The 26,446-nt window shown below is 41.8% G+C and overlaps 1 protein-coding gene across 5 annotated transcripts in view; it reads right to left on the bottom strand.

Annotated features, from left to right (window-relative positions):
- ANAPC1 (anaphase promoting complex subunit 1) overlaps positions 1-24,931 on the bottom strand; it is a 33,875-nt gene extending 8,944 nt beyond the window's left edge. Inside the window, exons 1-35 of one of the 5 annotated variants that reach the window (XM_086482266.1) lie at positions 24,719-24,931; positions 24,413-24,574; positions 24,190-24,241; positions 23,886-23,995; positions 23,402-23,484; positions 22,195-22,268; positions 21,773-21,921; positions 21,081-21,301; positions 20,261-20,470; positions 19,555-19,650; positions 18,987-19,077; positions 18,803-18,868; positions 17,765-17,902; positions 17,289-17,429; positions 16,844-16,904; positions 16,124-16,323; positions 15,232-15,306; positions 13,964-14,229; positions 12,880-12,971; positions 11,804-11,952; positions 10,082-10,160; positions 9,938-9,974; positions 9,768-9,838; positions 9,459-9,637; positions 6,503-6,729; positions 5,135-5,253; positions 4,396-4,667; positions 3,887-4,121; positions 2,585-2,676; positions 2,280-2,414; positions 2,031-2,113; positions 1,800-1,878; positions 1,108-1,182; positions 335-411; positions 12-102 (exon numbers count right to left, since the gene is read on the bottom strand). In XM_086482266.1, the coding sequence (XP_086338392.1) occupies positions 12-102; positions 335-411; positions 1,108-1,182; positions 1,800-1,878; positions 2,031-2,113; positions 2,280-2,414; positions 2,585-2,676; positions 3,887-4,121; positions 4,396-4,667; positions 5,135-5,253; positions 6,503-6,729; positions 9,459-9,637; positions 9,768-9,838; positions 9,938-9,974; positions 10,082-10,160; positions 11,804-11,952; positions 12,880-12,971; positions 13,964-14,229; positions 15,232-15,306; positions 16,124-16,323; positions 16,844-16,904; positions 17,289-17,429; positions 17,765-17,902; positions 18,803-18,868; positions 18,987-19,077; positions 19,555-19,650; positions 20,261-20,470; positions 21,081-21,301; positions 21,773-21,921; positions 22,195-22,268; positions 23,402-23,484; positions 23,886-23,995; positions 24,190-24,241; positions 24,413-24,574; positions 24,719-24,931 (4,500 nt within the window). Of the gene's footprint in view, positions 1-11; positions 103-334; positions 412-1,107; positions 1,183-1,799; positions 1,879-2,030; positions 2,114-2,279; positions 2,415-2,584; positions 2,677-3,886; positions 4,122-4,395; positions 4,668-5,134; positions 5,254-6,502; positions 6,730-9,454; positions 9,638-9,767; positions 9,839-9,937; positions 9,975-10,081; positions 10,161-11,803; positions 11,953-12,879; positions 12,972-13,963; positions 14,230-15,231; positions 15,307-16,123; positions 16,324-16,843; positions 16,905-17,288; positions 17,430-17,764; positions 17,903-18,802; positions 18,869-18,986; positions 19,078-19,554; positions 19,651-20,260; positions 20,471-21,080; positions 21,302-21,772; positions 21,922-22,194; positions 22,269-23,401; positions 23,485-23,885; positions 23,996-24,189; positions 24,242-24,412; positions 24,575-24,718 lie in introns of all 5 variants that reach the window. The other 4 variants (XM_086482265.1, XM_086482267.1, XM_086482268.1 and 1 more) reach the window with 4 other exon arrangements.
- Between the last annotated feature and the right edge of the window lie 1,515 nt (positions 24,932-26,446).

Below are 26,446 nucleotides of genomic sequence, written 5' to 3'. Positions count from 1 at the left end.
AAACCTCTTACCAAGCACTTAAATGCTGCCAGATTTTCTGAACCAGCAAATCGAAATCCCAGCGACAAACATGCCCCAGCAATGATGTAGACATGAGCTTGCCTAATAAGCAACATAAACAGGAAATAACTAAATGTTTCTCTTTGCCTCATCTGAGTATGCATCGCAAACTACTTCATAATTAAAAAAGGGAAAATTTAAAAGAAAGACTTATCCTTTACAGAAAATGGAAAAACAAATGCCCTAAATATCAAGGGAGAAATCGTTTCGCATCCTGGTATCTCTACAGTTCGGTTGCATTTCTCAGAAGAAGGTTTTTTAACATGTTACTTACGCCAGTGTTTCTAAACTCAGGTCTTCAGATGAAGGCAACTCTGTTGCGTGAAGAGATATACTGTTTTCTCTTATGATCTACAAGAAGTGTAAGAGATAGAAAAATTAATCTGGGGAAACTGATTAATTAACTGAAACTCTGGGCATTGAGGGTTTGTAAGTGATACAAAACAGGTCTGTTCAAGGGATATCAAAGCTGGTTTGTTTTTTTTTTTTTCCTCTCCACATGCTAGTGCTCCATTGAACTTCTGATCCTAAAGGGACACCTTTCAATGATCCTGGATCTGGTCCCTTAAAGAGAACCAAAACAATGGCAAGACTGTGTCAGAAGCACAAGGTTACTGTACGTACTCAAATACGAGAGAAAACAGGACAGGACGAGACCTCAAGAGGCTATGTAGTTCACCAGCATCCTGTATTTCTGATAGCCATTTAAGTTATTCATCATGCTCAACTGAAACCTCCTTGCAGCAATTTTGCACCTGGCTTCTTGCTGGGGCAATGCGGAGGAAAATTTAATCCCTTTCTCTCTCTGGCACTATTTTATGTCTTGAACAGTTGCACCCTTCCTCAAACCTCTTCTTTCTAGCACGATGGGATGGGAGTCCCCAGTGCTCCCATAACGGTCCAGGAATCCAACAGTCTTCTGTCACGTGAACATGATTTAACGTACATTTTCTTGTGCAGCTCATGCGACTATGGAAAGGTTCACATGCAGAACAACCCTGTGAGATGTAAAATTGGGAAGTAAACACATTAAGTGTAAATACTTACTTGAGGCACGTTGCTATTAACCCACTTGGAATTGGGCAAGATGTCATCCCACAAAATCAGGCATCGAGCTAAGGTCTAAAGAAGTGAGAAAGCCGAAATGTAATGAAGAAAAAAACCCAGCATGAACATTAATGATATTTTTCAGTGTACTAAATGCATCCAAAAATGCAGACAATCCAGCTACCCACTAGCAGCTTCTTCACTGTTTCTCAGCCTTCGTATCAGAAATGACAAAATCGCTTTTAAGAGATGCAAATTCCACTTGCAGAAAAAAGAACCACAGAATAAATCCTTGCAAGGTCTGTACCTTTAGGCAGTAAACTGAGATGAAAATTCACTATGTACTTATAAGAGATGCCGAGGCCTAACTTAATTTTCATCCGTGGAATTAATTTTGGAAAAGCTATAAAAATTTACCTAAACATTTAATTTAACATTTTATGTGGAATGTATCATTCAAATATTTCCAGTACATTCTGTCTCTAGTGCTGCATGACAAGCAAGCTGCCTTACTATAAGCAGAAATTGTCTGAAAGTATGAGTTCAGCTGGCAAGGAAGTGGGTTACTAGCTATCTAAAGGATTCTGAATGACAGGCATAGGGGCTGGATTAAAAATGGAAAAAAAAATAAAATAAGATGCATTTTTAGTACTGTTAAATAGATGAAGAAATGAAACAAACCAAAATCCTACCCTCAATAAAAGGAACTCTGGTTTTACAAAGTCCAGCAAATACATGGTGTCTGGTGCTTGAAGCCAGTCAGCAATGGATCTGCAGAGCACAGTAAAGGAACAGGGTTTTCAGATCACCTTTCTGCAACGCACAACACTGAGTAAGCCACACAAAGCAGAGCCAACACTACAGCAGTTTAAACTGCTATCACAAGTCACTGGAACATGTCTGAGCAGTTCCAAGGTTAATACCTGTTATTAGTCTTTAGGTAGATCATAGCAAGTGCAAGTGTGGCACCTGGACATGTAACGTCCACATTTATGGTGTCTCCCTCCTGCGAAAACACAAGGCATATTTTCAGACAAGTTGACTAGGAAGGCAACAACCTGCAGCGACGTGTATACCCATCCAAAGTCACTTGGTGCATCAAGACACACACCTCTTAGACTTGTAACTATTGCTATTTTCAGCTTAGATGAGCAAAAGTCATCAACAAGTACCTTGATTTGATAACTGGGAGACTTGTGCTTCTCTCTGTGCATTCCTGCTTGGAATCGCCTGTGACCCCCAACCATGTACTGGTAAAGCTGCTCGGGAACATTGAGGTCTGACATGCCTATCAAATTACTGCCGTGCTAAGGAATGAAGAGAAGAAATAATATGGAAGTGCCTTCCTACATGAGAAAAAACTCCTCTGATTTCTGCCAGAGGCAGTTGTGAGTCAAGGATGAAACAGTTCCTATTACCCCACCTCAATATATAATGATTCTTCTACTAATTGCAGTTGAAATGCAGAGACACTTACCCCTAGGCAAACCATGCCTAAGGCTAGCCCAGATGCAAGTGAGTAGGACTCTCTGTCTGTGCAGTACTCCATTTCTGGGCCAGGGGGACGTCCTGGAGAAAACAGAAGAGTGAAATTCATCTCAAAATTCCAGCTAAGTAAACATTGCTTAATTAAGCACTGCATTCCTAATGAAATGAGAAAAAACAAAAAAAATCTGCCCCTTCTCAAGAAAGTCAGGAAAGTTCTCAGTGGAATTACAAGTAATTGTCACTTAACCCATCCATCATCAAATGGCAAACCCCTCCAGAAGCACTATATATATTGCTAAATGATGTGGCTGGAGTTCAGAGACTCAGTGAAAATGCTGTGTTACAATTGCATATACTTTAAAGCCTCTGAACCTATCCAAATGCCGTCAGCAGAGTGCAAAAGCTGTTGCTAGAAAAAATAGCATATATCAAAGTGTGAGAAACATAACAGCTAAAATTTCGCCCTTAAAATTTATCCTACTCTCTATTTAATAAATCATACAGTCTCTTTTAACTGAAGTTACATATAAACATGAATAAGAACTTAATTGTTGCAAATAAAATCAGAAGAACTATACACAGAAAAACGACACAATTCAGATCAGAAATTTACTGTTCAGAATTAGCTCTGAAAGACTACTGTTCAGAAAGCCATAAACAAAATTTGGAACAGGAGAATTGAGGACATGATAGCTGTACTTCCACCAACCTAGTGAGCCAAAGAGACTGTCCTAGCAAGAGGAAAGCATTTTTACCTCATCCAGTGCCCTCCATCTCTGGTTTCTACAGCGGCAGCTAAGTCATGGACAGACATGAGAAACAACAACTGTCTGGGAAGCATCAGATACATTGGGTATACAGTGTGCAACAGATCTGCTCAAAAGCTGTAGAGGGTCAGGATCTCTGAAGATACAGCACTCAGGTCAGGAGAAATGTAAAGTTACAGCGGTCCTTTTAGCAAGTAGCTGGTAACCCTAGAAACCCCGGACCAGCTCTTATCAGACAAAATTTCCAGATGGAAGTAGTATCTAGGTCCAGCATTGATGCTGCTACGTTTCTTCTACTAAATTCAACGGTTGGTCTGTGCTACACAAACACACAGTTCACAGTAACTTCTGTTCCTCTGAAAACAGAAAATTAGGTTTGGAAAATGAGAGGTGAATATTGTGGTGAGATACGCACAGTTGAAAGAAATGTTAAAAGTCCTCAGCTCCCTGACGCATTGTGCAAATCATTCACACATTGTGACTCTCCCAGTCCACATCTCATTTTTTCCAGTGTTAGCACCTACCTATTTCAGCTAGCAAAACCTCAGCTGTGTGCCTGTGAGCAGTGCCCTGATAGACAAGACCTATTCCTATCACGGCAGCCACCTGCACATTGTGAGGGACATCCAGCTCTGTTGATGTTGGTGGCAGGAGAGCAGGTATGTGGATGCTCAGGAGGCGTGTAATGGCCATATCCATTGTGCCCAACTTGGCAGCAGAAACACCAAGCAACAGTCCAATACTTGTCATCTCATGGCCCTGAGAAGGAAAACAAATATGAGCAACCTAAGAAAGCAGATGCATTCAGAAAAGGAAAAACACTCGTCCCAGTGTTCCACTCACCTATCCCAACGAGCTGCGTGCAATATGGAAAGATTTAGCAATAAAACTTCTAAACCAGAAATAAAGTCCGGTGCTACTAACATTAATGAAGCAACTCTGACATTCCCCCACACCAGGAAACTTCCAACTCAGTGCTTCAAAGAAAGTCCTATAGATATTCCTCTCTGTTGCTTCCGAAAGAAGGCCTCACCTTTGTTAAGTAGTCGTGTATATTGAGCGTGGCAAGTTTTGTGAGATGGCCGTTGAGACCCAGAGCCATGAGGAAGCCTGCGTATTCATTTGCTAGTTCAGCGATTTTGGGCTTGTTATAGACAATCCAAGCAGAGTCTATCTGTGAAGCAGGTGCTATCTTCAGGCCGGCAGCTACTCCGTTGTGAAAGCTGGCCCAGCAAGCCATGTTAGGAGGCACATCGATATTCCCACTGTTCAGATCAACAGTGGTGTTTCTAGGAGGAGCCCGGCCTGCTCATGAGAGAATCATTAAAAGCAATTGGGTAAATCCAAACCTCTTCAGAAACAGCTCTCAACTTAATAGGGTGCCAAGTGAAGTAACACTTCTCATCTGAGACAGCCTCAGGTATCTTCAGGCATGTCAGAAGACAGAAGCACAGCATAGCAGATCAACCAGCAATATGGACTTTGCAGCATCTGTGTCCTGTATGACCCCAACAGTGACCAGCTGCATGCCCTTAAGCAATTTTGTTCACTTCTCCCTGCTTCTCAGAATGTACCTGAAGGTCTCAGATAACATTGGCCTAATAACAAGAAGCTAGCAGGTGACAGATTCAAAACAAAAAGAGCTACTTCTTCACAAAAAGCACACTTAAGCTACAGAACTCTTTAGAGACAGACACAGAAGACGCTATAAAGATTACAAAAGGTTCAGAAAGAAATGGGGTAACAACCAAATGAAACTCCAACCAATGTACCAGTTAAATTCAGCTTAGGGATGGGCAACTGCTCCGTTGGAACAGGATGGTATGAGAACAAAGTGAACATTCCTCGTCCAACAGGTAGCGCCATAGTTCGCTGGCACAGCTGTAACAACCTGTTGGGAAGATGAAAGCAAACACAAGCCAACTGCTTAATAAAGAAAATTTTTCCAAATACATGACAAAAAATGAACCTACAGACAACAGGCACTGGGCAGATCATTTTTTCCCACCTCGATTATGAGACAGCACGTTGTCTTCCCTTTTTTAGTAGGCCAAACTTCTGAACCAGATCTTTGGTCCTTAAAATACTAATCTCAAAGATATACTTTAGCTGACACCATGTTGAAACTTGTCTCTTTTTCCCTTAAAGCTAGGTGCTAGTTAAACAAATCTGTGCTACGGACAGTTTAGCAGCCATATCAGAAACAAGGTGGAAGGAGAAAGCAAAACCAAGCTGATTGCTATATGGGATCTTGCTATGACTAGTGATCACATCTAGTAATAAACTGTGTACAGAATTAATAGTGTGCTTCCAAGAATGCTGACCACAATTCTCTATGATTTACTCTGGAAACACTTTCTAGACTTGTTAGATTACTCAGCTTGTTAGGTCAGACAATAATTTGATGCATTCCTTTAGCTTCCTACTTCTGTAGAGTGTTTTGCACGTTAACGATGTTCTGAAGTTTGCTTTTTTCTTTTGCTTTTTAAAGAAGATACTTTTAACATCCCCAAAATAAGTAAATAAAGAAGCAGGATGGGGACAACTGTGAGGCCACTAGGCATAGAATGGCTCCAATAGGAGGTTTCAAAAGAGAGAGGGATGGCACAGTGAATTTGCTTCCACAGAATTAATTAGGTTCCCTGACCCAAACCTTGCTTAGACCTAAGATCAGCCCTGAACAAAGGGCTCTCTAGTTTTAGGCAGGGGATGAACAATGCTTTGTTCTCTAATACAGGTGTTTCTTCTACACAGTAGGTCCTGCTTACATTTTTATACTTTTTAAGTGGGAAAAAAAAAAAAAGCTACAATCTGCTTTCAAACCCTAAGTGATCCCAACCTGCTGTTTGGGGTTCAAACCAACAATCTTTCCCATATTCTGCTCCAATCTGGAGAGCCCTCCAACTCAAATACAGCAGTTTTGATGTACACTGAGCTTCAAATGCTTGGATTATGAAATCCAGCCCTCTTCTACGTGTCCTTCACTCAGGCCTGCCTACTTTTAATGTTCGGTTCAGGCTAAAATATATTGCACTGTTTGGTTAGACATATTTAACTTCAAGCCACCAAAAATACTCATACAATTTTTCACCTGAACAAAACACTAACAAAATACTGCTGGAAACGGAGAGAGTTTTTACCGGTTTTCTTTCTCTTCTATGTATTCATGGTCACTAGCTTCTGGCATCTGCACTACATTGACACGTACAGGACGGGCACTTTGAAGGAGTCTGCGTACTTCCTGCACTCTCAAATCCTCGCTCCATATTAGCGACATCACTTCCTCGTTCATGTCATTCATACCATCCTCATCCTCTTCCGATTCGGTTCCAGAGGGAATATCAGAGGACAGCACTGGGCCCACAGACTGCAAAGGAAAGAGAAAGAAAAGAAGTAATTTCCAGTAGTGCATGTGGATATTGATAACTGTCAGAAAGCCAGCAAATCCCAGCACCACAACCTGGATGCACTCAGCACAATAACCTGCACAAAGATGTGTCTGTAAATAGAATGGACTGAGATTTGTGCAATCATGAATGACATTGTTCACCCACTCCTTACATTCATTTGGAAGGCCACAAGGAGTTCTGAACGTTGTAATCGACTACTTTTGTACACCTAAATGGGGTAAGTAACTATCAATACAGGAAGAGATGACACCCTAAATACATCAAAGGTGTAGCAAAAGCTGTTGAGCAAGAACTGACAAGCAGGAGCTTGAAGAGGTGACATATAAAATAGTTATCTTCCTTTCAAAACTATTTCTTGTTTCAGAGCAGTAGTAGGAAAGGGCTTTCCCCTCCCTGCCTACACAATTATCTGTGACTGCTATGAAAACATACGGTTGTCTGTTTGTGTTGGTGTTTTGTTTTGTTTGTTTTTTTTTCCTTTAAGTTCAGCAGTGAAAACCAGAAACCTCAATAAGCATTTCGATACATATTAAAACAAAGGTTAAACTCCAGAAGGTACAGACAATCCCCTGGTGACAACCTGCTTTTAGAAGCACCAGTACCTACTGACCCTCAATGCAGTCAAGGCTGCTGTTCTGCATATTCTGATAAGAAGCCTGCATTATTTTTCTGATCATTGATGTTTTCATGAATCAGAACTTTAATTTGGATTCCCACCCCCAACAACCTTGGAAAAGCCAAGCTACCTATTAAAATAAACAGCCAGCCTGCACGCAGTAAATTCTAAATGTTTATTACTGTCAGCCAACCTGGGTTTCAGCGCAGTACCAGAATTGGTTTTGAACTTCCACCCTGGAGCTACATGACCAGAAAAATACCGAAGCATTTCATTGCCTAGAAGCACTATGGAAAAGCCCTCTTTCTATACAAGACCTATGAAATTCTCTTTTAAGACTGTCCTTCCCTGTTCATTCACATCACACAAGTGATGCACAGCACCACCAACAAGAATGGCAAGGATAGCATAGGCTAGGATACAACAGTTATGCCCACGATCTGCTTGCCCTACATGTGCCTCAGACAAGGCTGTCACTGCATGAGGCGCAGTTCATTTCATTTTTAAAGAGTTCTGCAGAATTAAGCTTTTCCACAGAATATACAGTTTCGTTATGGACTGACAAAATAATTTGGACACTGACCCTATTGTGGGCCGGCATATTCCTCTTTCTCTTCTATTTTTCACAGATGAAAAATTAATTTCAAAAATAACAAGGCAAGTGATAACAAATATTGACATGATAAATCTAGGAACAAAAAAACCCAAACCCACACCCCTCTCTAAACTGGTCATTTTTCCTGTTTGATACCTCAGAATTTTGGCAAGCTGAAAATATAGACTAGATCAAACACAGGGTCTTCCCTAAGGCTCACTGGTAACACGACACCAGGAGCGCAAGTAAATTAACAGCTGATGAATGAAAACCAATTTCTTCTGATAAATACGCACTAAATCTCAATACATAACTGCACCACCCATATAGCCAGCGTCCGTTTTGAAACAGGAAACTCCACCCTGCCCTCCTAAGAAATGACAAACAATTTGGTATTTGAAGATCACTTTAGCCTTTTAAGGTAACATATATTCGAGGCATTGTTATAAAGTAAGTGATAAAATCAAATTTATCATCATTTTAAGATTCAGTACTGTTACAGTGGGGCAAAACTTCACCAAAAGAAAATTAAATGGATTTTTAATGAGTGGTGGCACATGGGATTTGAAAATGTAGCTCATTTACTTTTCTGCTAAAGGAATGCACTTTTTTGATATGTAGTCATTAAGCCTCTGTCATAAAAAATCTGAATAATTTTAATATCACTTCCAAAGCAAAGACAGCAAAAAGGATCTTGACCTAAGACGAGCATGAGACTACCAGTCCCTCTTCCTGACTTCTGAAAAGGCTACCCACAATCTGCTACTATTAAGTGTTTTCAGGCATGCCACTAGCCAGCTTTCAAGAAGAGTTCTGGCTTCCAGAGTGTCTTCAACAGAAGACACTTAAGTGAGCTACAACTCTATGAGATGCTAGTGATTCCCACCATCAGAAGCAAATGTTTAACAGAAAAACATCACATGCTTTCTTTCATTTTACTTCAGGATACAAATAACTAAACCCTTTTGAGAAAAAAGACAAATATGAAAAGCATATTTCAGAAAGCAATCCAGTTCTTCCAGAGAAGAGGAAGATGCCAGCCATGCCAACCCAAGGAGCCAGACTGACAAATACCCACTTCATCCTCCCTGTGCCACTGCTGGTTTGATGACAAAGTCTCTGGATAAAGTACCAAAACCTCTCTAACACTTCTCAAAGGTGCAGCCATTTTGGAGAGGAGGAGGACTTAGAGGCAATCAAATAGCTCTGTAGGCAAAACTTTTGAGCGCCATGCCTAAATTAAGTTTAAAATCTGTTTTATACTGACAGTTTCCACAGCTATGTGTCTACTCTTCCTGTGCCGGATGCTGGGTTTTATACTGAAACCTTCATATGCATGTAAACCCCATGTTGCCCTCAATCTTGAATTGTGCACCTTCTGATGCCCTCAGCATCAGCAGATGGTAGAGAAGTTTCTGAACAGAGTGCTCTGCCCAACACCCAGTATTGTGAAATCCATTTATGCCCATACTCACAGATTTACCCTTTTGCAGGTTCCCTTCAAACGCCTGTTTGGACAAATCCTGGCGCCCAATCAAGAGACAAACTGCTTCTGGCCAGTCTGAGGCAGGCTGCTCTCGACAATAATATATCGCATCTCTAATAGGAAGAGCTACACCGAAGGGGAGAGACTCCAGATCTCTTAAGGTGAAACCTTAAAATTAATGAGGAAAAAAAATAAACTGTTTTATCAAAACTAGATGAAGTGTATTTCATATTATGCAAGCACAAGACTATTACTTATGATTGTTACCACCTTGCACAATGATAAAAGCTGCTCTTACCAACATTAGTCATCCAAATAACTAACTTTTCAGCCAGGCTGGAAACAGATGTGCTGTGTCTGAAACTGCATCTGTAAAACAAGGGGGAATAAAGGAGAAACAAATAAAAGCTTGTCCAAAATTCATCAGAAAGCAAAAAATTGAAGAGTTCAAAATACTAAAAAACATACCTATTGTCATCTTGTTCTATTTGCTGTTTTCGTTGTCCTAGGAGACACAAGGCCACATTACTTCCGCATTCTCCGAGCAAAAGGACAGCACATAACAAGCACAAGACACTAAGAGATACTATGATGGCATCAAGGAATCATTACCTGATGTAATCTTGTACAAATAATGGGATGCTTCATTAGACACAGCACTCTCATCACCAAGTATGTACAGAGCCACACTCTGGATAGGAAAGAGACATCATCACACAAAGTCACTTAGTGTGCAGCTATTGCTACACCGCCTGTCCAAACAGGCAGAAGATAACTTTAATAACTTAAACAGTGGGACAGGTTTATTGTGAAAACACTGTTAGTAAAAGGAGACTGAAACAACAGAAGCAAGTAACAAACTTTTATGCTTTAGATTTCTAGCTTGAAGTTTGGAAAAAATACATTCTGAAACAGTTAACTGAATATTCCCTAATAATTGTTTCAAAGGTAAAAAGAAAAAGATCCTCTAAGCAGAAAAACATGTACCTAGTCATCTTTCCCATGTCTCTCACACTCCATTTAATTTCTCTTGCAAAACACACACATCATCTACAGACACCATTTTTCACTCAGTTTTCTCTATATCTTGAATATTGGCTACTTTGTGAAGGCTCAGAGTGAAAAGCTGATTCCCCATTCAAAGCAGAGTCTACTTCAGCTAATTAGTCAGCAAAATCAAAGTGATCTGTCATGCTGTTTCCTTTTTGATACCACCAGACACGCTGGCGTGCCAAAGGCAAAAAAATCAGTTTAAAAAAATCTTTTTTGTGTTTTTCATTAAGGTCTTCTGATAAGATACACTGCCAACTCTGACCTCGGCATAGGAAAGTCACACAGAGGTAGAAGGAAAGACAGAGCTGGATGGATAGACAGAGGTGATAGCCTGAGGAAAAGGCTACAGTTCTTCAGAGCTTGAATGCAGACGTAAATTTTCAGTGAAAACATCAGCACTTTAAACAGTCTCAGCACTGCTGCTCCAACCCTTCACACTGTGAAGCAGAGGACAGGCTGACCCCTGGTAGCTCACATCAGAGACTCTGCAACTAATCTTGGATGCTTGGGTCAGAGCAGAGTCTCTCCTGCCTGTTTTGCTCTTCAGCCACCTCAGGCTCAACACCTCTGCTTTGAACCCTGTATTGGCAGGTTTTCTCCATAAAAGCTTTGTGAATAAGCGAGCAAGGCTGACCAGAAGACAACATCAGCACTTATAACTACTCATGCGACTAAATACTTACGTTGATACATGCCCAAGAAGAAAGACGGGAAATTCTCACTCAGAAAATACAGTTAACTAAGTTACATTATTACTTTGCACGTGCCACTACTGCAAACCACAAAAAAACCACACATACGCAGCAAAGCATAGGCTACTTACTCTGCACTCACAAGCTCTCCTTCCCAACCTCAAATACCTCCTCCCACCTGCTAAAACCCATACACACCCTCCAGTAGTATTAAAGTAATAAAAAAGAAGAGGAGGCTCACAGGGATTTCTCTCTGCTACATCTGATTCCTCCTGTGGAGAGGATGACACTGTGCAGATACACTCAAGAGAACTTCATACAGATGGATGAGGTCTGCTTAGTATGGAGCAGCAACACTTGGAGATGCTTAAGTCTCTGAGCAGTACAGCTACAGCAGAGTTATTTATCAAAGGCTCAGTAGCCCTCCAGTAAGCCTCTGCTGCTCCACACAATATGATTAAACCCTCTGTTATTTCACTTCCCATTGGGGACACTTCACTTGCAGAAAAATAAACAGCTGGGGCAAATCCTGGCCACAGCACTGCTACGCCAACAGAATAAAACATATTCTTTTTACCAAAGTACGTACCAGTACTACCAGCTTGCTCCTTTCACAGATTCCTGGTAAGTAAGGATAAGGTTGTACTCCTTCTCCCTTCAGACAGGAACTCAGCCACTGAAAGATACTCGGAGGCTCAGCAGAAAAAAATGAGGGATGGTGCATGAAACCTGTTTGGACTTAATCACATGAACAGCAATGACACTGTGTTCAGTGCTAACCCACAACAATTCTCCACTATTCCCAAAGCAAGTCCTACAGTACTTAACAAAAAACCCATAGTATTTCCCCAAAACATTACAAATCATATCCTCCTCCTTGTAGACAGTAATGAAAACTTGAGACACCTACCTGTCTTTCAAGACAAAAACTATCTCAGCCCATGGTGAAAGGGAGTAAGTATAGAGTAATACTCAAAAACCTCACTGGAACAGTCTTGTAATTCCACAACATGAAATTGCTTAAGTGACAGGATGACCTGACTATAACCCCATTGCCTTCCCTCTGCACAAACAGCAGTAGCAAAGCCTGAGCAATGCTATGAGATTTTTTTTTTTTTTTGTGAGGAGAAACTGTAGTTTTCCTTACATGACTAGTAAATTTCAGCTGGTAGGACGCTACACAAGTGCACAGACAATACGTGACCTTATTCTAACTTTAAATTTTGTGGTTTTAGCTCTGATTTAGTTTTTATGAACTATACTGAGAGCCTGCCAGCCTAGTAATACTTTCCACAAGAGAGGCACAACCCGCTACCAGGCTTTTCCACAGTTATCTGCTGAGATATCTCAGCCAGGCTGAGCTGGGAGTTTGCTAAGATGAACCCATCATTCCCTCCCAAATCCTTGTCCTGTGAAGTGTCTCATGAAGCACTGGACTGGAGGCACCAGCTCATGACTATACTATGCTAATTTCACTCCAGTCTTCTTAGGAGGCGATTAAAACCAAAGCAACAAGGCAAGCTCAGCACTACAAGCACAGTTTTGTATGGGATTCAGTTCTGACCAGCTTTAAAGGGAACAGTTACCAACATGCTTAGTATTAGAGATAATGTGGACATCATTATCACTGAATATCCACCCAGCTTCGCAAAGCCTTAAACTCACCTTGATCAATTACGCAAGCCTGTCTGGAGGTTTTTACAAGGGCTGGATAGTCTCTGTAGTAATAATCTACATAGGCTTCAAGTTTTAAGTCCCTAGAACAAGAAAGAGAGGTGAATCACATTAGAGTGCGAAAAAAACACTTTCCTGCATTTCTGTGACATTTTCTGTTGAGGTATTTTTTTGTTTCTGTAAGAACTAGATATAAGGAGGGAAGTTCTGACTTTCCTAACTAAGGCTGCTCATGGGCATTGCCCCTTCCCTAAGCAGTAAATCTGTACTTTTAATATTTCCTGGGTACACTTCTCCTCAGCTATCACTCTGCTTTGTCCCACACCTCCACCACCATCACCACCTAAGGTATGACCAGTGTCACTACAGTTTCCCCTGAATTCCAACTGTTAAAGCTAGATAACGTGCTGGGTTATCTGCAAGACATTAATGCATATAGCAACTGCCAGCTGCAAAAGACACACAGTCTTTCATTTCAGATGTGCTTCACATTGGCACGACAGAGCACAGGCCAACCTCTTCAGCACTAGGAACCAGATGCCACTTCTGGGAACCATTTAGCCAGTCAGCTATAGCAGATGCTACCGGGGAAGAATGTACGGCCATAGAAAAAAGTCAGTAGAAATAGCAGGCACAACTCAGGGAGATGTTACTCGGCCTTTTACTTAAACACGTATCTGTATCTATCTATAAACATGCAATGCAACTTGAAGGTGTTTGTGGAAGGCATGAAGATGCAGTCACTGGCTGCAGCGAAGATGCCACAACAAACAAGAATATTTGACAGATATCATGAGCTGAGCTGTGACAATACAGCAGAAAAAACATGAGCTGCAGCATCTAAGGTTTGAGAATCACACTGATGTTGGGAAGAGGCTAGAACCATATAAGAGATTTGCTACAGCAAATATCTTTAAGCGTAATAAGGTTTTAAATATTCATTCATTTTCTTCAAATACATGAAAAGTCTGCTCCACTTTGGGCAATCCCCAATGTCCCCATAAAAATACTACACACCCATCAGCAAGGGACACTGCACAACATATAATATCTGCAGTTGGTCAGTTGGGCATACCTGGCCAGCTGAACCAGAAGAACAACAAGTGAACGAATTCCTTCTCCCATTAGACTATTCAGTTTGAGCTCCTCATAGATGAGATGAAGAACAAAGAAAATAGCAGGAATATGGGTGAAAAGGAGGGTTGAGGAATCCAAACTAAGGCTTTGTGAAAAGTCATCCTTCGGAGCCAAAACTTCCAGAGGGTCCAGTCGCAAAGCTTTGGCAACAGGATGAGACTCAAAATTCCTATGGTAATCAGAGCTCAAGAGATATTCCCAGTCCTAGACCAAACAAACAGGAAAGAGAGGCAGAGGTTCCACAGTGAACGTAACCTTCCAGCAAACGAACTCCAAAGCACTGTTACAGAGGAGGTTTTTTCCCCACATAAACCAATACAAATGTGCTGCATAAACCCTGCAAGCCACAGAAATTAAACTGTTAAGCTTCATCCTTTTTTTTTCCCTGTTGTGCATAAAAGAATCAAAGCCTTATATTTAAGGGAACAAGACAAAAGAAAGCCAAGAGTGCCTTCTTTGCACCAATATTCTAAGCATGAGACCTCCTCGAGTATTTACGTAGTTCACCTAGTGCTCCCTGCCTTCTTTGTACCTCCCCTGCCACAGTTCATGAGGCACCAGATCCTGAGCTTTGTTCCATGTTGACTGTAGTCCGTAACCTCATGGGCTCACTGAGCTGTCAGACCACAAAAAGCTAATAGCATGACTGGACCACTACAGTTTGTAAGCCTCTTATGATGGGATGACAGTAAGCCTCATCCAACTTACTGTTTGACCATGTGAAAACTTCCTGTTCCTGTCTGGGCAAAACTCAGTGAATCAATCTTAAATAATCCACTAAATTTGGTGAAAATCAGTGCATTCAGTGAAGTATATAATTTGATGCTCCTAACTTGCTAAAGGTGCTAAGTAACCATGGGTGTGAGACAACTTCATTTTAAAGGGAAGAAGCACCTAGGCAAGATTTGACGTTGTCAGGAGACTATCTGGGATCGCTTTGTGATCCATATTAAATTCATTCCTGAGTCCAACCTACTTCTCTGGAAGTGAGAACCCTGATAAGCAAGGTCACATGATGCAGACACTGCACAGGGCAAAATTCTTCCCCCGAAAGCTTGCCATCTCAGATGAGCTTAGATGAAATGCAATACTCCGAGGGTGTTTCCCTCTGGTTTGCCTTTAAGAACAAAAAAAAAACCCCAACCAACCAACATCCCCACCCCATCCTCCCAAGGCTCTTATTTGCAAGAGAGAACCATTTCTTACTTCATCTGACCCTGTTTCTGATGGTCTAGCCTTCTTTGGAGCAATAACTGGTGAAAGCGAACCTTCGAAATCAAGCTGCCAGAAATGAAAAGATCAAAAGTAGCTCAGTATGGAAATTCCCAAGGTTGCACAAATGAGTCACCTATTATAACATCTGAATTCAAACTAAACGCTACGTGACATTGCTTTGGGTACTTCTATATACTTTGCTTTCATATAAAACATACACTGAGATGTGACTGTTTTCCATACACAGCTAGTTAATGCAGTGCATCGTGCATGAATTTCACAGTTTCACTGTCTAACATCTGGTACTTACTAGGACAGAGGAAATACTGAGTATGAACTAATGCTAGTAATGTAGATATACTGTAATTGCTTTCACTTCAGTTGTACGCATATCCTTGCTGGTTGTTTTTCTTCCTGCAAACACACTTGCTAGCAGGAAACTCACTTACAGAAAACTCCCAATACATTCAGTAACACAGCTGAAAAAATAGAACTTTAAATGTTGTAATTAAAAAATTACACTGAAAAATCCTCTTTAGGAAACAAGATTCTGAACTGTGATTAGTGTTTCTAGAAAAAATAGGCTTAATATGGATTAGGTGAATCAAATCTTTAATGCATCAGTGTTAGTCATGAAATGGACTAAAATCTTCATAATTTATTTTACTGAAACAGGACAGTTGGTGTAAGTACCTTATAAACACATTTCATGATAAACGCAGACTAAAATGTATACCTAAAATCTAGCAATATACAATTGATTTAATTGCATCTTGTAAGACAAGATACAGTCTATTTCTGACACAGCTCAGTGTCTCGCTAACCATTTTGAATCTTAAAGGATTATCAGTATTGTTAACATAAGGTAGGAAACCAAACATACGAGCTTGCTTACATTACGTGTCCATGACAGTCTCTCTGTGTTGTAACCCATCATATTCATGAGACATGTTACAAATAAATTCCATTCAGAGTGATAGCTTGGTCCTCCTGGAGCATTATAAGCATTGTACCACTTGACAAGCATCTGTACCGCGATCTCCTTGGGCAGGATAGCTTTGATGCCTTGCAGGCATCTTTTCACTGTTGGAAAAAAACCAAACCCCAAAAAAGTACGTGTGTTTTCCATCTTACCTCCTGGTACTTCTTCCAATCAGCATTACAAATCTCTACAGTTCTTAGACCTCCTTTTAACTCTGACAACTCTTTCAATAAAAGCCACACCTCAACAACCTCCTTTAGTTCAGGTTAAGCACAGCTCCTCTAATTCACCACACAAAGGGGAAAAAAGTTCCTTTTTGCTCATTGCTGAAACCAGTTTGTGTCTGAACTGGCATCTCAGCCGTTCCTCAAGCAAGAGCACACAGAACGGCAGAGAGCAAAGCAACCTAAAGAACAAATGAAGTTTTAAGAGTGCAGCAGGTGACGCACTAAAAACAACAGAGCACACCTAAATAAATGGTAGCAGCTCTACAAGGTAAGTTAACAGAGCTTGGAATACACGGTACTGAATCATTACAGTCTAAGCTATACATAAACCACTTAAAAAATGAACCCTCAAAAATTATGGAACATATTTCATGGGATGGATTCTGAACCATACCTAGTTCCGAAGTGGCAATTTCAGGAATTGTAATTCGAACCATTGTATTATTGCTGAGTTCCTGAAAAAACAAAAAAGGTGAGAGTCAAATTATGAAGTGCATGAAGTAAACCCAGGGTCCTTTTCTATCAACTCAGAACTCGTTTATGTATTAAGCATATTCCAAATTCCTGGCTATTTGCTGCACTAAAGATCTGCTACCTCAGATGCTAGTTTCATGAAACACTTTAAATAGATCTTGAGCTGAATCACTCGAGGTAATCAATCAAATTCTGTGACTTCTAGAGTATTCTACACAGAAAAACGTGGAGCCACCAATGCAGGTGTGGTATTTTGCTGTTGATCAGGAGCCACTAGACATGTCTTGCTGTGCAGCAGAAGTAAATGTTACCTTCACTTTGCCTTGCTAACAAAGCATTGACTCAAATTACAGGATAATACCTACTAAAGTTACTCTGTTATGGACAGGGTCTCTGAGAGCATGAATGAAAGTCCCGAGTTGCTGAAAAGTACAGTCTTCAACATAAGTTGAGTCATGAAGTTTGGAAGCATCCCTTAGCTCTGGAACTGGTGACAAAAGCATACCCTGAAAAACAGTAAAAATGATTGCTTAGAATTGATGAAATAAAAGGATCTGAGCAAAGGACAGCTATAATTGCCATTCTTAATGTACTAGTAAGTATTTTAAAAACAACTATAAATATCTTTCCAATCTCTGCCTCAGATGTTTTATAGCAATCATAAATAAACAAATAGGGCAGCACTACATAGATCTTATTAAGACACTGTTTATTCAGGGGCTTTACAGAAAAAAAAGAAAAGATTTCGCTTCAAAAGACACCTTTAAAGTTAAAAACTAGCCAATCATTTGAAGCTGTTACAACTAAAGCCTTTCCAAGGCAGGACTTCCTTCTTTCTTACCTCTTCCAGGGGCCCCAGATGCTTACTCAAAGGCTTGGATGGAGTGCTGACACTATCCAAGGGAGTGCTCGGCCGAGGCATTTGGTTGGACATTGTCAGGGATGGAGCAGGCAGGCCAGGAATAAAAACCTTCCCCACCTTTTTGTGAACAACATACAGGAAAACAAAACAGTTGGTTTTGATGCCTGTGCTTCCACAGGCCTGCTTATGTATACACATTATCAGATTTTAACATCTTAATGGAAGAGTTTTAAGAAAAGTAGATAGGTACTTAAACTAAAGTCTCTAAAGAGAAGATTAAAGATTATGTCACGTAATTACTTTCTTCAGATGATGACACACTGAAAAACTACCATATATGGTCAGTAATGTACATTATTGATACAGGTCTACTCCCACTAAAAATTCTAGCAAGGCTTCCCTGAGAAAGCGCTACTTTCAGAGAGTATACTTTTTTCTATACATACATATATAAGTGTGTGCATATATACATGTACACACACATGCACACAAATGTGTGTACACACACACACACGTACAAATTGCATTGTCCAAGGTTTCTGCATACACAGAGAGAGCATAGTGCATCTCTATAGAATTTAAGAAAAAGTTTTAATTATTGTGGATGAATCACGTCCATCCTAATAACAGCCCTTCGTCAAGCAAAATAATTTGACAGCTAAAACTATCTGGCATGCTACAGAGAAGTTTTTTGTTCAGGAACGATTCTTACTTTCCATATTCTTGAAGTTTTCTTTCTTTGAAAGCATTTTATTACTCCAGTATTTTACTGAAAATAAGCTTGAGAATATTTAGTTTACCACAAGGTGCCAGTGATTCTACCTTTCCAGCACTAGGCATAAACTATACTTGGTATGTGAACATAGCCACTTTCCCAAGCAAGTCTCAAGCAAGCAGCACTCTACAGCAGCTTAAAAATACCTTGTAAAGTATGATGCACACAGGACTGCTCCATACAGCCCAGTGTGTAATCAAAGATTCAAACATTTATTTTGGGATAGGAAAACTGTTACTTACCCGAACCACTCCAGAATAAAGCACTAGATTTCCACTGCCTTCCAGAACCAGCAGTGTATCAATGCCCTGTAAGAATCAAGCAGAATATTCAGCTTCTTGTGTCTCAGTAAAAAGACAACAGTTGGAGAACACAAGTGACAAAGCAGGATACTCCACAATTAATAGTCCATACAGAGGTGCGTACCTGCACTGGAGCTGCATCCTTTGCTTGAATATTGGTCACAGAACCAAAGATCAGCTGCGACTTATCATTGCTCTCTTGAAATTTTACACACCTAGAGATTTGAGAAAACAACAGGAAACGTGAAAGGACTGTCCTATCTGTTGTTACAGAAAGAAGACAGAAAATTAAATCAGTGTTGCATGGTGCAGCTACTTTTATTGTGGTATACCTGGTTCCTTCCTCCTTCCTTTGCTTGTTTTGCCCTGACAGTCAAGTTATTTTTACTCTGCTAGCCCAATTAAAACCCTCAATGTACTTCTAAAGGGTAAAGACAGAGACAAATAAAAATACAATTCAAATTACAGTGAATGGTCTCTCTCATGACACAGTTTTATTTAAATAGCCCAAACCATCTATGCCACCACAGTTAAAACCACATCACATAAGAGCCAGTGATGTAGCACATTGTCAAAACAGATTCATGTTGTCAAAACTAGCTGGAGGAATTAGTATGGTAAAACCCATATCTAGCTTGTAATTTCTAGAGTGCTCCCCCTTGTTGACCACTCCCCAAGATAAGGATGCTCACCGCAGCTGAAGCTGGGATTCCACTAAAAAGCACAAGAACTTCTGCCCACAAAGGTCAGTGGTAATAAACACTTTTGATGCTTGGGAATTCTTCTCTCTGTAAAAAAGAGAAGGGTCAGCAAAATGTTTAGGCTACTATAAACATTTTAATGAAGGAAAACACAGTGTCCACAAGCTGCAGGATCAGGACTTCAATTAGCAGTGCATCAAGTTGCCAGGAAGTGCCAGTCTCAGTTTCAGTCATTACTCTTGAAATTAATTTTCTAGCACTCCAATCTCCAAATTTCCCACCTTCTGGCATACAGAGCATGTGCTATTCGGCTTTGTTCTCATGTTCAATCTTTTATGCTTTGTTTTGCCCCTTTTGATGGTAACACAAAAGGAGATACTCGCCCTGGAAGATCAAAAAAACCCCAAAGCAATGACCAGGTTAGATTCTACTTCACTTTAGAGATCTCATTAAAGCATTCCCCAGCTCAGAGGGCTATAGATAACACACTAGGTAAAACTCTTCCCAGTGCCCAACTCCCTTTTCAAGAGCTGCACATTTAATATGCATTATTTTTCAAAGAAGTTCAGGTCCACATATCTATTTTAAGGCAGCATCATGTGCAGAAATCACACGCTAAATGAAGCTGTTATTTTACTTTATTTCCCTCCCACAATAGAAATCCAGAATTTCTCACACCCCAACACAAGCACCTAACCTCATGTTTGTGACTGTTTCTGTCCACAGATGATCTATACATAGCTCGGGAACAATTGGTTCAGTTTCTGGTATAAGGAAGGAATCACTGCAAGTGCTGTTTGGCGAATGGGTAATACTGTGCCTCTTTGGTGACTGAGCACTACTGGAAATGTTGAACCTCTGCACTCCGGAGAAAGAATGCACTCCCAGGGCAGGGGAATGAGAGCGGCTGCAAGGAAAGACATGAGACACTACTGAAAAGTGCATTTTCAAATTAGGTACAGAATTCCCATGGAGCTCATATACTGGTAGAAAATATAAAAGGAAACAAAATCCACCCTAAACCAGTAGCTAGTTCAGTATTAGTTGTGTTCAGCAATACACCCCAGCATAGAAAAATAATTCTCTAATTAATTTCCAGTCATCTCTATCACAGTACAACAGATCAGATTTCAAAAGTCAGAAAAACAACATTTTAAGTTGCATGGTCCATTCCATCAAAAATCTCTCCCAACCTGTTCCCTCTATACACGGCTTTCTTTAGAAAAGCTAACTGAGAACACTCCTGGGACTCAAAAGACCTGCAGTGTGATGACCAAACAGCCTCTTTGGCTCTTGCACACCAATTACGCTCCTGTGCTATAGGAATAATAACACACCAAACGTCACAAGGGCATTCCAAGAGGGCTTTCAGATGTTCAAACAGAGGAGGTATCTGCACCTGAGATGGGCAGACTTGTAACAGCAGAGAAAGACAGACAGCAACACCAGATGTCCACCCTATTCCATAGCTCATATTGTTTAGTATCATCTGTCTACGCATCACATTCAGCACCTACCTCAAGGCAGCCATGTTGGAGATAGACGGCGAGCGGGACTGCATGCTGGGCGACGACATTGATCTGCTCTGGCTGTGGATAGATGAGTAGTTCTGGAAAGGGGAGCCCACAGGCGAGTCTCCTTTTGAGAAGCTTCTGAGGTGAGCAGTCAAAGAGCTGCTAGTGGCCAGGTGCTGTGGCGTGCCCAACTGCTCCGAGAACTTCAGCACCGTGTTCTGCTCCTGGGAGAGAAAACAGAGCACATGGGCAATAACAAAGGAAGACGATCAAATAGCTTGTTTCATCAGTTAGGTGTTTAAACTTTATGCCTAAGAACCTACCAACCATGCTCTCTCACTCCCAGTCACAGAAACTACTCCTATGGCTTTCAGGGCAGTAAGCTGTTTCTCACTTTTCTTACAGAATACAAAAGTTTGAGTAGCATCCAAACCTTCTGGTACAACATAAGGAATACCATGATAAGCACAGTACACTTCATGACCATCATCACCATGGGATGTCCCTGGCAGTGGTCCAGGCAAATACATGAAAGAAACTGTAACAAAAAACCCAAACACTACACCAACAAATACCTTACTTATAAATAAAATAAATCACAAATACCATGCAGTTCTAACACACACGAAGATAAGGGCACATAACCACACACACAATTTTTTTATAATGATATTTAGTCAACAATAAATTTGTACCTCTGGCTTTACTCTACGAAGAGCCCAAACAGTATGTAAACTCTGCACTGTATCATAGGTCATCACAATGGAGGGTTCAGCATTGAGAAACACGATCCTCATGGTGTAATCAGCAACATACTGCACTCTAGCAGTGCCGAACACACCTGCTAAAGAAGCAATTAACTTCAGTTAAGGTGAATGGATCATTTCTACAGCACTGTTACTAGTTACAGCGTTAGCATTTCTCTTACCCTCTTTCCTTTACAGTCTGCGTTTCTTTCCTGAACAGTTTCCCTGTTCATGAAGCAGTTAAAACCCACTTGTGAATTCTCAAAAGAGTGATTATTTGCAAATTTTATGACACAGAAAACTCTCAAGTGACACATTGTTTGATGCCATATTGATGAACTCTGAGTGATACACTAAAGATGTAAGCCTACCTCCAGACTTACAGACAAGAGGTGTTATCTCATCTAATGGGTGCAGCATGCTGAACATAGTAGGCAAAGGTTCTCTAAAAAGAAACAAAACAAAGCATGTTCAAAACCCAAATGCTAACAAGCATAATTGTTCTCTCTCGTAGCTGGTACATGTGCTGTGATCCCAAAACAACTCCTTAGACTTCAACAAATCAGAGCCTGAAATCTAACAGTAGAGACATCTATTTCATTCACAGAAACTTGTTGGATTAAGGCTGGTGTATCAAACAGGACGATTAGGTCTTGTTTTACATCTCGGAGCACCTGAGAATGACTCCACCTGGTGGCCACACGACAGATTTGGTTGGCCCGAGCGAACAGACCTAGCACCAGCCGTGTTTGTAGGAGGAATAGGAAGAGCAGAAAGTCCTTAACCCAGACTCAGCTTAAGGGTTTAGGCTCCACAGCTCCCATGTCCCAGGCAAGCAGACAACCATCAGGTGAACTGTATCCATCACAGAGCAGCAATCAAGCCACTAATCTGGGGTGCCAGGAGCAAAAGGAGGAATTATCACAGAAGGCCAGCTTGAGTAGGGTCAGTCATGATTTTTGCAATATACCCTCTTGAACATTTTCAAGACCTCTATTTCTAATCCCAACTTTTCTGAGGACTAGGGAACCACAAGTGCCTAGAATGTACACATAGAGCCCAAGAGAGAGCAAGTAGCTGTATTCAAGTCGCTCATCAGCACACCATCCAACTCCTTACTCTGCTTCCGAGCTACATGCCCAGCCACAGAGCACAGGGTCTACAATCCTCACCAAACAGGCAACAGGATGCTCCATACATTTAAAGCATCCTGCAGCTGAGAGAAAATGTCTCAATGATAATCCCTTGGTGCATCTCCCAGTCATCCCTCACAGGCTGGAACCAATTCCCAGGACAAACCTTAATGAAATCAAGCTAGTAACACCTATATCATACCTCCCATACCCTATTCCCAGGATCACCACTCCCAACCAGTTCTTAAGACAAGACAGTGCCAGAGGAATACAACTAATTGTCAGTATTCAGCCTCCTCCTGCCATTTCCTGATGTTTCACCCAATTTCACCTGTCCCTGTCACAAACACACAAATCCTTTCATTATTGCTCTTCAACTCTTCCACTCCTGTGTTAGATTAGCAAACAGTCTATAGTGAAATCATCAAAGCCACTCATTGCATACCTGGGTGGACTTGGAGGTACTTCATGTGAAGAACTGCTGCGCTCAAATAACAAACCATATTTTGTTGGCCAGACGTTTGCGACCTAGAAAAAATTACAAATAGATTTATGACGCACACACAAAAAAATAATCAGATCCTTACTATATTGATTGTGATTCATGCCTGAGTATCTCATTACAGCAAAATAAGATGTTTAGGCCTTTTCTTGAGAGAAGGGTAATGTAAATTGGAGCAAGTTCTCAAACTATGAAGCAGTCATACCCATACTTTCCCCCATCATACAACCGGCTGCCACTACTTCCAGAATATTCAGTGGCCGAACACCACAGCTGCACTTTCATCAGCTCTGTCCCCTTCACCCCCAGAGTGAAAAACTCAGGCAGCCACCACCAGCAGTGCTTTACACACAACTCCCCACCTGAACACAGCATGCAAACAGATAACAAGCCCATTTGTGGACAAAAAAAAAAGGACATCACTTACCTGAAAAGGTAAAGCAGCAATGTAATCCTTTCCCTCTATGCTATGCACATTTATACAGGAATTCTGCAATATGCAGATACATTTCTCTACTATTTCATCATTGCCTGAAACTGGGGAAAAAAAAAAAAAGAAAAAAATTACACAGTGAAGTTTGTCTCTTTCTTTAGACATCCCCTATACACAAAAAGTAAAGTTGAGGGGGGATGGCAGTTTTGACACAGCAAGTCTTGATGAATAAGCTTCTCAAGCCAAGAGAACTGAATTTCGAGTATTTGTTTGGCATTGCAATAAGCAGCAAACTTACCATCAGCTTTTTCAGATTTTTCCTGCGGTATAATGAAGTCGCACCATAAGGCCTGAAACCAAATACAGCGTAATTAATTCTGACAAACTAGCTGATGTTACTACACAATCTCATCTTTCCCTGTTTCCCAAAATAACCCCACCTCAAAACACTGCTTGAAAACAATCACTATCTTTTCGCTAATGTGCGTTCATTCAGCCACCGCCTTTCCGTGTTTTCATACCTGCAGAACAGGGCTGTCGACAGTGAAAGCCTTATAAACAGTAGATGCTTGGTTTTTACTCCCTTTGCTCCAGATGACCATATTGCTGGCCACATACAGCTCTTCATCGTAGTCCACCTCTTCCCCGACATCACTGACCCCTTTCCTCAACTGCCAACTTTCCTGAAAACGAAGGTATTTTTTTTAAGGAAGAGTTATAAGACCTGACGGTGTTATCACAACAGCTCCGGGGTCACGGTTTGGCCAATTTATTTAGGAACTCAGAAAGCTGGGCCAAGGCCCCCCACGCCCTCGCTGCCTCCGTACCCGCTGCCGCTCGTGGATCGTCACCTCGCGGAGGGACCCCACCAGGCCGGCCGCCCCGTCGGAGGAGCAGAGCTCGGAGGCTGGCTGCAGCCGCCGCAGCTGGAGGGTGAGGGCGCTGGGGTGGCGCCGGCAGTGCTCGCGGCCCCGGGGGGCGAACTCCTGCAGGTCGCCGGCCGCAATCATCGTCGCCCTCTCGTCAGAGTGGTTCGACATGGGGCCCCGATATCCTCATTATTTCTGGGACGGACGCACACCCGCCGCGACCGGGCTCCGGTTCCCGCGCCGCCCGGGGGCCACGCGGGAAGCGGCAGCGCGGCTGGGGCGAGCGCGGACGCCGGCGGCGGCGGCTGCTCACACGGGCGCGGCCATCTTGTCACTCCCGTCCTGCCCCGCGGCGCCGCGCGGGGGACGCCGGGAAGGAAATGGCGGAGGGCGGGCGAGGGAGGGAGTGTAGTGGCTCCGTCCCGCAGAGGTCCGAGGGCGTTTGGCGGTGTCTTCTGTGAGGGGAATCCTGGTCAAAATGCCGGTTTTGGCGTGGCATAATCCACCGATCTTTTAAAACAATCGCTGGCGTGTGGGCCAGGCCCTCGGCAGCCCGGCAGAGTACTTGAGGTACCGCTGCTGCTCAGCCCCCTGCACGTCCGTCGTTTTCCCGCCTTCCAAGGCAGCTTTCCTCATAAACTTGGACCTGTCTCACCCCTCATGAACCGAATTGTCACCTTCTCTTCTGAAGGTAGCCAGCAAACAGCCAAAGGACTGTCCTCTAAATCTCTGAGGCTTGTGACAAAATCCTCCCTTACTGACAGGCATGGTTTTCTGCAGTTAAATATTTTAACAGCATCTATATCCTTCAATGTCATTTTGCTTAAGGCATAAAAGTTCACACAGCGTGAAATTAATTTGCCGCTACAGTTTGAGCTGTACATATGAGCCATTCCTTTCTAAAGGCAAACCTGGTGTTCAGGAAACAGAAAACGCAATATACTTTAGGCCCTTTCATAGGACTGGCAGGGCCCCCCCGACCACTATCACACTGCAGTCGTCAATGGTCATGTTGTACAACCCTCTTCACAAAATTTCAGATGCTCATGTGATACGGATTAGCATAACTCGTTGGAAGTCTGGGCTCCGTTGATTTACACCAGCTAAAAACCCAGCTCCTGACGCGCTGGTGGTCAGCACCCGAGGTGGCTGTTCTCCTGTCTTGTGTGCAGAGAGGTTATATCATCCACTTTCTCTCCTGAATGCGTGCAGGGACAGCCTGCCACACTCGTAAAGGCTTCCAAGAGTGTCAAAACCTTTGCAGCTGCACCTCTGACTACCAGCACTAGGTGTCAGGCAGATAGCCTGGCTTTTCTGGTGAGTACCGCCAGATTTTGCCAAATGATGCGCTTCTCTATAATCAAATGTCACCAGCGTGTAATTGGGCCATTTGGGTTCCAGCATCTGCTGTTCTGCTTTGGTTGTGGTCTCACAGCAAAACGTGCAGAAATAGTGCTCTGGCATGTACTTAGCTGCCAAAATCTAGTAGGATGATTAGATTAATTTTATTCTTTTAAGAAGAAGTTTCACTGATGAGATCAGCACTGTGCTGTTAATCTGCCCATCTTGCAGGCACTGTAGCACACATAGGCATCTGTCCCACGTGGACGTGTTGGCAGTAAACCAGCTTGTCCTGCGGTCTTCTCAACTCTTTGTACGTTGCAAAATGAACTCTTTTCTTTACCT

Source organism: Leptosomus discolor, chromosome 2 (assembly GCF_034619465.1).
Source record: "Leptosomus discolor isolate bLepDis1 chromosome 2, bLepDis1.hap2, whole genome shotgun sequence".
Lineage (NCBI taxonomy): Eukaryota > Metazoa > Chordata > Aves > Leptosomiformes > Leptosomidae > Leptosomus > Leptosomus discolor.
This window is presented reverse-complemented; position numbering and strand designations above follow the sequence as displayed.